This window comes from Hevea brasiliensis, chromosome 18, assembly GCF_030052815.1.
Source record: "Hevea brasiliensis isolate MT/VB/25A 57/8 chromosome 18, ASM3005281v1, whole genome shotgun sequence".
Taxonomy (NCBI): Eukaryota; Viridiplantae; Streptophyta; class Magnoliopsida; order Malpighiales; family Euphorbiaceae; genus Hevea; species Hevea brasiliensis.
The window spans coordinates 50,905,309-50,921,203 of NC_079510.1; the positions used below are offsets into that span (position 1 = coordinate 50,905,309).

Sequence of the window (15,895 nt, forward strand, 5' to 3'; positions counted from 1 at the left end):
ACATTTCTAATTATATTTTATTTTTTAATAAATAAATTTATATTACATACTAATAAATTAAAACAAAAAAATAAAAAGAAAAAATTCTCCACTTAGAAATCCACCTCGCCTCGCACTGCACCCCGGCCGAAAATGCCTGTCCCAATCCTGAATTCCTGTGAGGCGGAGATGGAAGGAGCGATCCTCGCCCCTAATCCGCTCCATTGCCGTTCCTATCTTTGAATTTGACCTTTTCGTCCCGCTAGGACTCCAAAGTATGAGCCGTACAGTAAGCCCAACCAAAGCATAGTTCATGAATAATCCAACTTCAAATGAAACCCCTCGTTTGTAAAAGTGCTCTTAGGATGGATCATGTAAAATTTCAAGTCCACAAGCCCCTGCTTGCTTGTGAGAAGAGAGATCATGGATCATGTGTTCCATGAACCAAAGGAAATCTATATGTTCTTATTATTGATAACTGAGAAACAGAACTGGGATAAAAATTTAATAGCATCTATAGAATTACATCACAATCACACCATCATCGTGGGGATATATTTGAAAGAGTTACTTGATTAACAGAGCAAACTTTCTGATTTGAGGAAGCTAATCTTGCCGCAATTCGACCTACAGAAAATGCAGGTTGTGTGGGTTGAGGAAGCGTAATATGATCACTTGCCAACATAACAACAACAGATGACATAGTGGGTCTGTCTGCTGGATCTTCTTGCACACACAACAATCCAATGTGAATGCATTTCAGCACCTCGGACGCAACACTTGACCCCTCAATTAATGGGTCCATCAGCTCCAATCCTTGATTCTTGGACCAAAGTTTCCATGCCTGAAATGATATATAAGTCCTAAATTAGAATCAGACAATTCTTTGCTCCAACTCTACCTTCAAAAACATATAAGTGAAGGGACAAAATACGTACAAAAGTTAGGAGGCTTTCACCCTTTTCTGAAAAATGAAAGCCGTTGTTCTTTTTTCCACTGATTATCTCTAATAGGATGACTTCAAAACTGAAAACATCAGATTTTATAGAAAATAATCATTCCATTGCGTACTCTGGAGCCATATATCCACTGTTTAAATTTATATATATAAAAAAATGGCAGTGTTATCATATGGATATAATTTAACACCTTGTCCCACATCAATGGGATAAGGAGGATAATTAGTCCAAGCCCAACATCCTGTATCAAAAGAGGTCATTGGATAGGAGAGAAGGATAACATCTAATGGGTAATGTAGAATGGAATATATTTAAAGAATAGTGTTTATGATTGCAGCAGTAAGATAGGTAATCACACTTACTATGTTCCAACAACTCTATTTGTATTAGCTTCACTTTGATTTTCACCAAAAATCCTTGCCATTCCAAAGTCTGAAATCTTTGGATTCATATCATAGTCGAGCAAAATATTGCTGGTTTTTAGGTCTCTGTGAATAATCCTAAGACGAGAATCTTCGTGTAGATACAAGAGGCCTCTGGCAACTCCATTAATAGTGCTAAGACGTCTTTGCCAATCAAGTTGAACATCCTTGTTTGAATCTGCAAAAGATCAATAAGAAAAGGTTCAAACTAGTTCCATTTTTTGCCCCCTCACCTCAATATAAATTAGTAGGTAGTTTGAGTCTAAGAGTGCTACCAAAGAGAAAGAAATCAAGGCTTTTGTTGGGCATGTACTCATAGACGAGTAACTTCTCACATTTTTCCAGGCAGCATCCTACGAGTCTAACAAGATTTCTATGTTGCAATTTTGCAATTAAAGTAACTTCATTCATGAATTCCTGAAGTCCCTGACCAGAAGTTCTTGAGAGCCTTTTGACTGCAATTTCTTTGCCATCTTCTAATGTACCCTGGAAGTATCTCTAAAGTTATGAAATATACAAGTACAGAAAACAAAATATGTATTGAATGGTTATTTATCCTTTGAGAATTGTTTAATTTTCCTATTATTGTAGCTAGCAATCACATGGTCTCTGCATCATTGGAGGTATTAAGCTCAAAACTATGATTACCTTGTAGACTGGGCCATACCCGCCTTGTCCAAGTTTATTTTCTTCAGAAAAATGTTCTGTAGCTTTATGCAAGATATCTAAGCGGATCAAATGGAAATCATTTGATTGAACCTTCTGGTCATCATCTCCAATGGTTTCTCGACCAAAGACAAGTGATTGAAGCTCTTGGATATTTTCCTTCCACTCTAGTACATTTTTCAACAGACCTCAGAACATGCATTATAATTATTGATTAGTTGCAATATCAGGAATTATATATGCACCTTTTTTCTTACTCTTCCTTTTCCACAGCGTATAAGTGCAACAACTGAACAGCAATATCCCTAAAATTGCAGATAGACTTGACCCGACTTTAATCAACGTTGCTTTCTTTCTTCCCCCTGCTCCTCAAACACAATATTGAATTTGTTTTTATGTAAAAATGCAAAAAGTCTTTTTTTTTTTTTAATTTGCATAGAAACATGAAAGCTTATGGTTTTGTCAAGTTCTTTACAATCGAAAAATGAAAAATTCGGGGCAAATTATAATATATAGCCAGTGTATTAAAATATGGTGTATCACATACTCCTAGAAAAAATAATTTTTCCATGAATTATAAAATGTGCCACTCATGTTATTGTGGGTTATAGTGCATATGCATGTAGTGCACTAAATAATTTCTCAAAATTTAGTATTCTTTCTGAAATAACGGTTAATGATTCATATATTCACATAAATGTGGAGCCTTCCACCAATCATGAGGAATGGATCCACAATTATAAGTGAATGAGTATTTCGGTTGCATCTTATAATTTCCTTGCCCTGCCATTGAGTGTCAAATTCAGATACTAACCATCAGCCCCTCCTGTCTTGTTGTCTTTGGATGGTGAAGGTGACTGTCTTGGAGCTCTAGGGTCTGCATAAAATGGGAAGAGTTATATAAGTGAGCTAGCAATTGAGATTCTTAGTGCTTAGATACACTTTGGCTTGTGTATTAGAAGTATAAACTTTATTGAATCAACAATTAAATAAGAAAATAGAAAGCAACATAGGCATAAGATATCGAACAACTAATCCTATTTTCTGTATTGACTCGTGACCAAGTTGTACAAATATACTTGCCTTTTGGAGAAGGAATTACAGGCGTCTTATTATAGAATTGGTAAAATTCATAACGAATATTACAGCTTGGAAAGAGGACTCTTGCTCCTCTCCTTCCAGTGCTAAAACCCGGCAATCGCCCGATGCCTTGTTGAAGACATTGATAACAATCATAGCTAGAGAGATCTGGTGTGCATTGTGAAAGACTGTAAAGTATTTCAGAAGATGGACTGGCTTGATATTCTCCGATTGCATACTTTAGTTTAGAACTTGGCGAGGCAAATGCGGCCTTAGAAGCTGTGTCACTAATAGTGGCCACCAATCGGCTATCATTGTATAAACGATCTGTTGTATTCTGCGAATTCCACATGAATATAATAGGTGTTGTAGCCAGAATAGAGAAGATGGACTGGTTTGAGTAACGTAGGAAACATTCGTCGTACCATACTACCGCCACTTTGTTGGTGGGACAAAGTTGAATGATCTCTTGAACTGCAAAAGTCACACAATTTTGACAGACGTCAGAGCTTAAATCACCTCGGCAAAGAAAGAGGCCATAGACGTCATTGGGGTCCTGCCCAATAGAAGCGTTATAGAAGCCATTGCTGCGGATCGCGTTTGAAGAAAGAGAAGAGAGGAGTTGCTCTAGATTGGACCGGTAGATGCTACTTTTGGTGAAAGTGGATGTGTTTGGGCACCAATGATAGAGGGAAGTGATCTGTGCCTCGATGTTAATTATAATGTTTAGCAAGACGAGCAGAATTATAGTCATGGATAATGCGAAAGATTGCATTTATTCTGGTGAACAAATCGCCTATTATTGCTCTTTCAATAATGAATGTTTTCCAACGTCTTACGAGTGAGGGCTGCAATGAATTCTCTTCTTGCAGTTGCCATATCATTTTATAACTAAGATTCTACACCACGTAACCTAGTAGAGGAAAGTTTCCAAATTGGAAAATTGACTAAGATATCCCATCATCACTCTTCATTCATCAGGCAAAAGTCCAAATCAACGGGAAAAAAAATGTAACCTCTGAATAATCAATGGAAAGAAATATGAGCGTGATAGTTGTTAGGATTCGAGAAAGAATACAATGACATAGCAAATCTTTTCTCTTTCTAATTGAAATTTCTAAGCAACTAGAAAAAATTGAAATATTATTACATATTCGGAAATAATTTTTTTTTTCATTCACATAAATAGAAATTTTATTTTTTATAATTTATTAAAAAATATACCTGTGTATATATGAGTGTAAAAAATATTAAAATTTTATATAATGGACATACAAAGGAAATTTAATGCAAGAAGTAAAATATCTACTCTCTTACTAAATTAATTTTCAAGTCATCATATTCTCTCTGGCAGCAGCAGCTCACCAGCAACATGTATAAATTATATAATCTTAAACAATTTTTTATATAATCTTAAACAATTTTTACTTTTTTTTATTATTTAATTTTCAATAAATCAATTATTGGCTTTAATTATATATATGATTAAGAATTTCAATTTTATTCTAAAATTTTCTTTTGAGAAGGAGAAAGTTGATTTTTTTTTTCTTAAGCTCTTTTTATTTGAAGAAACATAGTTTCCTTATTTTTTTGTGTTTGGGAACGTTTAAGAAATTTAATCAAAGAAAAATAAGTTATTAGTCGAAAGAAAATAAATTATTGAATAAAGAAACATAACTTAAAAATAAAGGAAAATGACTTCTAATTTTCACAATACTTGACTTGATAGATTTTGTAAATAATGACATAAAGCATTAGGCATACGTCAAACAATAGAAAATATTTTTATCTTAAAAAATATTATTTATAAAAATATTTTTCACATATAAATTATATTTTATGAAATAAACAGAGCCTTAAATATGATAATTACATATCTTTAAAATTTGTATATTAATTCAAATTTCGATACATATTAATATATTTATCATGAAATAATTTGATTAGACATATCAATAATGATATTATATATTTTTCTTTTCTTTAAAAATTCAAAATTTTTCACTATAACATTAAACATTATAACTAATTCTTTGATTTCCTAAAAAATATTAAAAAGATGTCAAGAAAATATACCCATACAAAATTTTAAATTCTAAATTAAATTATATTTTTTTTTTATCTCATTATAGATGAACTTTTTTGTCATTAACATAAGGTTTTATATAAATTTTTGGAAATATCATAATTTATAGAGCAAAGCCTTTTTAAATTAATTTATGGATATTTTAAAAATATTTTTATTACTTTCACAAGTTTGCTTCATTCATGATGCTATATATATATTATTAATTATACATTATTATAGATATAAATTATGGAGTTATAATTTATATTTTAGACCTATTTTTGAAGAATGTATTGTTATTTTTATTTTTATTATTTTATTTATAATTTTTTGGTAAGAATCTTAAATTAATAATTTATAATACACATAATTTTAAATATTTTTTATTTTTAATATAATAAAATAATTATTATTTACAAAACTTTGATTTTCTCGATGTTTTATTTGTATATATTAACTCTGTAGTATTAGAAAATTTAACATGATTTTTTTTTAATAATATTAAATTTCTATATTATAAATAAACATTGAAATACTTGAATTGATTGAGAAGAAGAAAGTTTTACATATATATATATATATATATATATATATATATATATATATATATATATATATATGAACTAATACTCTCCACCACGCAACCTAGTTGAGGAAAGTAATTTTCCAAGTTGGAAAATTGACTATGGCATCCCATCATCATTTCTTTATTATTCATCAGGCAAAAAGGTCCAAATCAATGGAAAGAAATATGAGAGTGATAGAAAGAGGACAATGAAACATAGCAAATCTTTTCCAAACTTGGGGAACCTCCCTCTTATTGAAATTTCTAAGCAACTAGAAAAAAATTTGAAATTTTATTAGATAATTCAGTAATAATATATTTTTTTATAATTTATTAAAAAATATACATGAGTACATATGAGTATAAAGAAAATTAAAATTTTATATAATGGATCCACATAAAAATCTCTTGAAAAAAAAAATTAATGCGAGAATTAAAATATCTAGCCAAATTTGCGACTCATTATATAATCTTAAACAATTTTTACTCTTTTTTTTATACATATTATGATTAAATAAAATTTCAAATTTATTCTTAATTTGAAATGTATAATTTGCTTGAATAGGTCAATAACGTTAAGGAATAATTTATTGAATTTAAAATTCATATTACTCTTTTGAAAGATTATTAGTTTTTAGGTTAAAAAAGAAAATAAAAATATTATTAGGTTAAATATATTCATGATCCAAAATACTATCTCATTATGGATGAACTTTGTCGTCCATTATCATTGATATAAGGTTTTGTACAAGTTTTTTGAAATATCGTAATTTATAGAGAAAGGCTTTTTTTTTTTAAATTAAATTATGGCGGCCTTTCTTTTTATATAAGTAATATGATATATTAACAATATTTTTATTACTTCAAAAGTTTGCTCCATTCATATATGTATTATATATTATTATAGATATAAATTGTAGAATTATAATTTATATTTTAGACTAATTTTTGAAGCATGTATAATTATTTTTATTTCTTAATTATTTCATTTATAGTTATTTTATAAAATTATTAAATTTATAATTCATAATACACATAAACTTTATATAGTTTTAATTTTTATTTCTAATATATTAAAATAATTATTATTTACAAAACTTCCATTAATAGTAATATGATTTCATTCTCGATGTTTTATTTGTATCCAGTAACTCAGTAATATTACAAAAACTAACATGATCTTTTATTTTTTAATAATATTAAATTTCTAGTATTATAAATAAACATTGAAATAATTAAATTGGTTGAGCAGAAAAAAGGGTTTTTTTTTTATTAATTTTATTATAATAGCCTAAATAATTTTTAATGAATTTAGAATATTTACATTATTAAAATTATAAAATTTCAAAATTAGAAATTATAATAGAATTTTTAATGTAATTAAAATTATTATTAAAATAATATAAAATTTTTAATTTATCTTGATTACGAAATGAATTTATTAAGCCATAGATTTTGGTTTATATCATAAACTATTGTTGTTCAAAGATATCAGCTACAAATTAGCAATAAATCAGCAGCAAAGATTGGTCGCTAATCTTCACATGTCATATCACAATTAGCGACAATTTTAGTATAAAAATATTTAATTAATCTTAATTAGAAATTAAATTCATTTTGCGACAAATTTAGTTTTTAGCATAAACTCTTATTGTTAAAAGATATTAACAAATGATTAACAACAAATCAACGAGAAATATTCATTGCCAATTTTTTATGTCATATTAATTAATTTAAATTTTTAGACATATTAATTTATTTGGTATTAAATAATTAAATGAGATGTATAATCAATAATAAGATTGATAATTTATTAAAAAATAATGAGACACCATCGTATTCATTATGAATTGTGAGAAATCTTGATAATAAATATCAAAATTATAATTTATTAAAAAAGAAAATAATGAGTAATCTATCAAATCATAAAAATTTAAAATATTAAAAAAATTATAAAATATTTTCAGTATACTAATTTATAACATATCATACTCTTACAAAAATTTAATTATTTCATAAATTATGAAATATGAGTTTTATATATAAAAAAAAAGGAGCAAATGCTCTTTAAATCACCTAATAAAACCTCATAGAAAAATATGAAGGTTGGAAAATTGAGTACGATATCGTATCAGCATTCTTCGAAAATCAGGGAAAAAATAAATTAAAATGCAAAGGACCAAGTCAATGGAGAGAAATATGGGTGTGGCAGTCGAGAAGGAAGACCATTAAACGTAGCAAAAATTTTCCAAATTGTGGGATCTACCTCTAATTGAAATTTCTAAGCAACTAGGAAAAAATTGAAAATGATTAGATATTTGAAAATAATATTATTTTTTTCATTCTCATAAATATAAAATTTACTTTTTATAATTTATCAAAATATATATATATATACATATATTTATATACATTACTTTTGATTATAATTAAATTAATCTCATATATGAAAGTATCACGTAATTAATTTAAAATTTTAATTTAATAATATATTAAATATATAAATATATATTATATAATTTATTAAATTTAAATTTCATATTATTCCTTTGAAAGATTATTAGTTTTTTTAATTAAAAAAGAAAATAAAAATATTATTATGTTAAATAAGCATGATTTAATATTATTATTATGTTAAATAATTTAAAGTTTCGATCGCCACTGTCTGCAGGCTGATTTCTTCAATCCTCCTTGTATGTTGTTTGTTGGCCATTGTATATTGTATAGATTCTGTCCGTTCAAAACAAAGGAAACGAGGATACTCCCTTCAAAGCCCTACTCCGGCTTCTGCTAATCACGTTGGCAATGGCTGTTTCTGCCAACAGAATTCCTCTATCGTCACCTCCAATCTCATTTCCTATCTCACTCCAGTGAACCCATTTGTCGAACATGTTCGCGGTTCATGTGTATTGATCGGCGCTATCCGTTACCAGTGCTTGGTGCCTTCGGTTACTCAAAATGGTAAGTCTGTGAATGAATGTTTTTCCTTGAGGCTTGAGGTCCTCACTCTCATTCGGGAAAGGTGTTCATCAAAATGTGTTTGAGATAGAGCCTATTGACACTAGCTCTCGCTTGCTGTGCGTGATTTTAAGATTGGCGATGGTGCTCGAACAAATCACCATGAATTTTCAAGATGGGGTAATGGTGATGGAACTTTCCACAAATAAGCTTGTGTTGAACCTATTAAATTTGTAGAGAGTGCTGGTGAAATTACAATTTAATTCATTTTAATTCGGGTTTATATAAGTGATTAGATTGCTTCACACATCAAAATGATTAGCCAAGTCAATATTGCAATCAACCACTTGTATATTGCCCTTTTACTTCATATTATTTCAAAGTGGAATTCCAACACTCCCCCCTCAAGTACAACCACATGGTTGTCACTTGATAATTAGTTTGTATTTTTATTTTTAACCCAATACGGGCTCAATTATACACTCTTATGGGTGGCTAAAACTCACAATCCAGTCCGGGCTCTGATATCATGTTAAATTCAGGGAGAGTGCTGGTAAAATTATAATTTAATTCATTTTAATTCGAGCTTATATAAGTGATTAGATTGCTTTACATATCAAAATGACTAGCCAAGTCAATATTGTAACCCAACCACTTATATATTACCCTTTTACTTCATATTATTTCAATGTGAGATTCCAACACATGTCCCAGCTGTCGATGCCATAGCCAAATATCAAATTTCCTTGTTTGATCCTCAGAACTGTCCACCGATAATGCTTGACGAAATTGATTTGAGCTTTGTGATTCCCAAGTCCATGTAATACAACTTCCCTCGTCTAGTACCATAACCAATCGTCCACCTTGTTTGGATGTCCTTAAACACACAACATTCAGGCCAAAAAAATCACAACACAAGATAAAACAGTGGTGATTTGAGAAACAGACAAAAGATTATAATCCAAAAATGGGACAACTAGTACAAAGTCTAAGTTCAAATTATTCATGAGAGACAAGGACCCTTCTCCAATGACAGGTGCTGAGGAACCATTAGTGATAAACCCATTTTATATAGATATTTTAGGATAATTTTGCATTTATTTTGCCTTTCTAGTTTAGTAATTTTATGTTTTTAATGCTTATTTTAGTTAATTTGTTAATTTTAATTTCATTATATTTGATTTTCGGAATTTTAATGTTTTTTATAGGTTTTAACAAGGTTTAAAGGCAAAAAGGTCCATATAGAAGAAATTCAAAGTGATTTGGAAGCTTAAAGTAGAGTGAAAAGTGAAGAAAATTTGCTTAAAGGAGAAGACTAGCCGAGACTTTCAAGGACCTCCACATGCCCCATGTTGAAGGTCATGTGAAGATAAGAGTTACCCAACATAAATCAACATGAGGCATGTAAATTCACACTGGGTCGTGTAAACAGAGACTTTGGAACAAAACACGCCGAAAGTTTCATGAGCTTCCACATGCCCCGTGTGACGGGTCGTGTAAATAGAGATTTTGGAAAAAACACGCCGAGACTTTCAGGGACTCCCACATGCCCCGTGTAGCTGGTCATGCAGATCTAAAGACTCCTCCTCTGAATCAACATGAGGCATGTGAAAAAACAACTTCAATCAACATGAGGCATGTGGGATGGTGCTGGCAGATTTGCTAACATGGAAAAATTTTCTCTTTTCACACCTTTTACATCTTTTGTCCTTATCCCTTTAGAGACTATTTTTAGGGCAACCCTTGAGGGGATATAAAAGCATCATATTCTCATTTTTACCATAAGGAGAAAGAGAGAGAAAAATCAAAAAGAGAGAGGAAAGAGGAAATCACGCTATTTTTGGAGGAGAACATCTACAGAGTGACATTTTTCAGCTTACATTTTCAGAGATTTGGATCTTCTTCTTCTGGGTTCTTTTATTTTTAGTCTTATTTTCATGTTTTCTTGCTCTATTTCATATTTTCTACTTGTAAATACAAGCATGAATGAGTAGATACTTAAGATTTCAGAGTTGGGTGTAATGATTTAAGTTTTATTTGTGGATTTGGACTAGTTTTAACCAGATTTTAGTATATATAAGTTTTGATTCTTATCTTATGTGCTTATTTACATACCAATTGTTGATACCCCTTTGGGTTTTATTTTTAATCTTAGATTGATGGACCGAGAGGTGAAAATCTATGATAGATAATTAAGATAATTAACTTAATCACCTAGTGTTAGAAATAAACAAGTAGGTTAAGAGGAATTTCAAGTTGATTAAAATGCTTAAAGGGTTTTGGGTAATTAAACATCGCATGAGAATGGGGTTTAGTCTCATTTAAAACACTCTTTAGTTTGCTTGAAAGAGAAATTAAAGGAAATCAGAATCAACTTCCTTCAAACTTATATTTCCCTTAATCTTGGCTTTGCCTATCCAAATCCCAATAAAATTTACTTCATGAACCTCAACTCTGGAATCAATTTTTTGTAAATTAGTATAGTATTTAGAATTTTAATTGCTTAATTCATTATAATTTCCTTATTTTTCCAATTTAATTTACTGCATCTCTTACTCTATTTTTGGCACAAATTATCGATAGCTCAAATAATCGTGACTTTTATAGTTTGGTACTTAAACAATAAATCTCTGTGGGACGATATCTTTACTTTACTACTTGAAAGACTCGTATACTTGCGGAATACGCAACCAACTTTTTGGCGCCGTTGCCAGGGATTTGTTTTGTTTGATATTAGACGATTGATTGTTTGGTTAATTTGGGCATTTTATTTTTTATTTTAATTTCTCTTTTTTATCATTTTACTTTGAGATTTTCTTATTTTGATTTTTCAGGTACATATCTTTTATATGAAAAGAACAAAGAGTGCAGAAATTGATTTAATTTTTGATCCTGAGATTCAGAAGACAGCTAAAGCTTTAAGAGCAGAATCTAAAAGAAGAAAAACTGAACTCAGAATTCAAAGACAGCAAGAGCAACATCAAGAGCAACAAGTGATAAAAACTATGGCAAACAACAATCGATCAATTAAGGATCATGCTTTTCCTAATTTTGGAGATTTTAGACCGAGTATTACAAGGCCTAAAGTGGAAGCAAACAACTTTGAGTTGAAGCCCTCACTTTGTCAAATGGTTCAACAATCACAATTTGGCGGAGGTCCTACTGAGAGTTCACATGTGCACCTTGCACATTTTCTTGAAATTAGTGACATGCTAAAGATAAATGGAGTGTTGGATGATGCCATCCAACTGAGATTATTTCCTTTTTCTTTGAAGGATCGTGCTAGGGAGTGGTTACATTCATTACCTCCGGGTTCAATAACTACTTGGGATGAGTTGTCACAAGCTTTCTTGACTCAATACTTTCCTCCTAGCAAGACTACAAAATTGAGAAATGAATTAACTTCTTTTAGACCAAGGGATGATGAGAGTCTCTATGAAGCTTGAGAGAGATATAAGGATCTTCAAAGGAGATGTCCAGATCATGGAATCCCTAGATGGATGCTAGTTCAACTTTTCTACAATGGTGTTTCTCTAGTAATTAGAAGTATAATTGATGCATCTTCAGGAGGTGATCTTATGGAAAAGTCAGAAGATGAAGCTTATTCAGCATTGGATAAAATTGCTTACAACAATTATCAATGGAGCTGTGAAAGAAATGAAATGAAGAAACCACTAGTTGGTGTATATGAATTAGATGCCATGAGTATGTTCAATGCCAAATTTGATGCTTTGACGAGAAAAATGGATAAGTTAAGCATGAAGGTTGACTCATCAATTGGAGGATCTAGTCATACAGAAGATGTTGGTACAGGAAATATACATTGTATCAATGGTTTTCCTTCCTATGGGCAAGAGTTTGGAAATGAGCAAGTTGATTTTGTTGGGAATTACAATCAGAAATCAGTTGGTAATCCTTTTTCTGCTACATATAATCTAGCATGGAGGAACCACCCTAACTTTTCTTGGCGAGGTCGACAAGAACAGCAATAGAATTGTTAACAACCTCCTAATTTTCAGCAACAACAGCAGAATTTTCAGCAAAATAGAGTACCACCTGGATTTACACCACAAAGGAATCAAAATGCACCTATTCCATAACCACCAATTCAGTCTTCAGACCAAGATTCAATTTTCAAGTCTATGATGGAGAATTTCTTAACTGCTCAACAGAAACAAGGAGAAATGATTCAACAATTAACTTCAAGAATAGATCAGCTTGCCACTCATAACAGGATGTTGGAAAACCAAATAACTCAACAAGCAAGCTCTCCAGCAAAGCACAAAGAAACTTCCAAGTCAACCAGAGAATCCTAGAGAACATTGCAAGGCAGTGATCCTAAGGAGTGGGAAAATTGTGGGAGAGGAAAAGAAGAAAGAAGATAAAGACAAGAATGAATTCACTTCGAATCATGATGAAGTTAATGAGGAAGCAAACAAGAAAAAGGAAATTGAAAAAGAGGAAGAGGAAAAGTATGTGCCTCCAACACCATATAAGCCACCATTACCATATCCTCAAAGGTTTCAGAAAGCAAAGCTAGATAAGCAGTTTGAAAATTTTTTGGAAGTTTTGAAGAAGTTATACATCAACATTCCATTTACAGATGCAATTTCTCAAATGCCCTCATATACTAAATTCCTAAAAGAAATTTTGTCAAACAAGAGGAGATTAGAAGATTATGAAACTGTGGCATTAACAGAGGAGTGTAGTGCTTTCTTACAGAATAAACTTCCACTAAAATTGAAGGATCCAGGAAGTTTCTCTATTCCTTGTCACATTGGGGATACTAGTATTGAAAAAACATTGTGTGATCTTGGAGCTAGTGTAAGCTTGATGCCACTCTCCATCTGTGAAAAGCTAAAGGTAGGAGATTTGAAGCCCACCACCATTTCTTTGCCACTAGCTGATAAATCTATCAAATATCCAGTGGGAATTTTGGAGAATGTACAATTGAAGGTTGGAAAATTTTTTATTCCTGTGGATTTTGTGGTTCTTGAAATGGAAGAGGATATTCACATATCTATCATGTTGGGAAGGCCATTTTTACCCACAGCAGGGCCTATAATTGATGTAAAGAACGACAGATTGACATTAAAAGTTGGAGAAGAGGAGGTGGAATTTAATTTGAATCAGAATTTAAAGAAACATCATGGAGTTGATCCTTGTTTAAGGGTGGATGTTATTGATGAGATTGTGGAAGCAGAATTTAAGGAAAAATATCCTGAGGACCCTTTGGAGAATTGTTTGGTACATAGTAGAACAACAAAGGATGAAAATCCTAAAGTTGAAGCTTTTGCTCAAATCTTGGAAGCTACTCAAGAAGTTGTAGGAGATCAAGTTTTGCAAGTTGAAGAATTGAAATATGAAGTTGCACAACCATCTTTACTAGATGAGAAGGACGCACCAAAGGTAGACCTCAAACCACTTCCATCTACATTAAGGTATACTTTTCTTGGACCTAATTCAACTTATCCTGTCATTATTAATGCAAATTTGAGTGATGTACAAGTTGAAAAATTGCTGAGAGAGTTAAGAGCACATAGGAAAGTCATTGGTTACACCATTGATGACATAAAAGGTATAAACCCTATCTTGTGCATGCATAGGATTCTTTTAGAAGATAATTTTAAGCCTACCGTAGAACATCAAAGAAGGTTAAATCCTAATATGAAAGAGGTGGTGAAGAAAGAAGTCTTGAAACTGCTTGAAGCTGGGATCATTTATCATATTTCTGATAGTAGTTGGGTAAGCCCAGTTCATGTGGTTCCTAAGAAAGGAGGTGTGACCGTTGTAAAAAATGAAAATAATGAATTGATACCTACTAGAATTGTCACAGGGTGGAGGATGTGTATAGATTACAGGAAGCTCAATAGTGCTACTAGGAAAGACCATTTTCCCTTGCCTTTTATTGATCAAATGTTAGAGAGGTTAGCAAAATATTCATATTTTTGTTATTTGGATGGGTATTCTGGTTTTTTCCAAATCCCAATACATCCTAGTGATCAAGAGAAAAGCACATTCACATGTCCATATGGCATATTTGCATATAGAAGGATGTCTTTGGCTTATGTAATGCAACAGCTACTTTTCAGCGGTGTATGATGGCCATTTTCTCTGATTTTATTGAGGAAATTATGAAAGTTTTCATGGACGATTTTTCTGTATATGGTTTTTCTTTTGATAATTGTCTATCTAACCTCTCTAAAGTGCTTACAAGATGTGAAGAAACTGATTTTGTGCTAAATTGGGAGAAATGTCATTTTATGGTGTAAGAAGGCATTGTGCTTAGACATTTGGTATCACATAGAGGAATTGAAGTGGACAAGGCCAAAGTAGAAGTGATTGAGAAGATGCCTCTACCAACTTCAGTGAAAGGAATTAGAAGTTTTCTTGGGCATGCTGGGTTCTACCGGCGATTTATAAAGGATTTTTCAAAAATTGCTAAACCTCTTACTAATTTGTTAAATCATGATGTTCCTTTTAATTTTGACCACGCTTGTTTTGATTCTTATAATAGGTTGAAGGAAGCTCTAACAATAGCCCCTATCATGCAACCTCCGGATTGGTCATTGCCATTTGAAATTATGTGTGATGCTAGTGACTTTACTGTGGGAGCTGTACTTGGTCAGAAGAAAGAGAAGAGGTCTTATGCAATTTATTATGCCAACAAAACTTTAGATGATGCTCAAGTAAATTATGCCATCACTGAGAAAGAATTTTTAGCTGTGGTATTTGCTGTGGAAAAGTTCAGAGCATATTTGGTTGGATCGAAAGTGATTGTCTATACAGACCATGCAGCCATAAGATATTTGATGAATAAAAAAGAAACAAAGCCAAGACTGATAAGATGGGTTCTATTGCTACAGGAGTTTGATTTATAAATTAAAGATAAAAAGGGAGCTAAAAATATTGTGGCAAACCATCTATCAAGAATTAAGTATGAAAGTAAGGATGGAAATGAAGAGGAATTGCCAATTGATGACTTTTTCTCAACTAAGCAATTGCTAGTCATTGTTGCTGCATTGCCATGGTTTGCAGATTTTGTCAATTACCTGTCTTGTGGAGTTCTTCCACCAGATTTGAGCTATCAACTGAAAAAGAAATTTTTGCATGATGTGAAATTTTATACATGGGAGGATCCATTATTATTCAAGAGATGTAATGATGGCCTAGTTAGAAGGTGCGTGCTTGAAGAGGA

General features: G+C 31.3%; 2 protein-coding genes and 1 non-coding gene across 3 annotated transcripts; 1 reads left to right on the forward strand and 2 right to left on the reverse strand.

Moving 5' to 3' along the window:
* Positions 1–414: 414 nt before the first annotated feature.
* On the reverse strand, positions 415–4,004 carry LOC110650707 (cysteine-rich receptor-like protein kinase 44). The gene is given in 8 exon segments (XM_058140829.1): positions 415–823; positions 918–1,068; positions 1,301–1,538; positions 1,636–1,846; positions 2,009–2,193; positions 2,272–2,388; positions 2,841–2,903; positions 3,110–4,004. Coding segments are annotated over 8 exon segments (2,040 nt in total). The 5' UTR covers positions 3,882–4,004; the 3' UTR covers positions 415–520.
* Positions 4,005–12,080: 8,076 nt separating this feature from the next.
* Positions 12,081–12,187, reverse strand: LOC131176267 (small nucleolar RNA R71). Its single transcript, XR_009146390.1, has one exon. It is a non-coding gene; the product is annotated as a small nucleolar RNA R71 (small nucleolar RNA).
* A 172-nt stretch (positions 12,188–12,359) lies between these two features.
* On the forward strand, positions 12,360–15,578 carry LOC131175918 (uncharacterized). The gene is made up of 3 exons (XM_058140615.1): positions 12,360–12,606; positions 13,061–14,624; positions 15,005–15,578. The coding sequence occupies exons 1-3, from the start codon at positions 12,360–12,362 to the stop codon at positions 15,576–15,578; spliced, it is 2,385 nt and encodes a 794-aa protein (XP_057996598.1).
* The last annotated feature ends 317 nt before the right edge of the window (positions 15,579–15,895 follow it).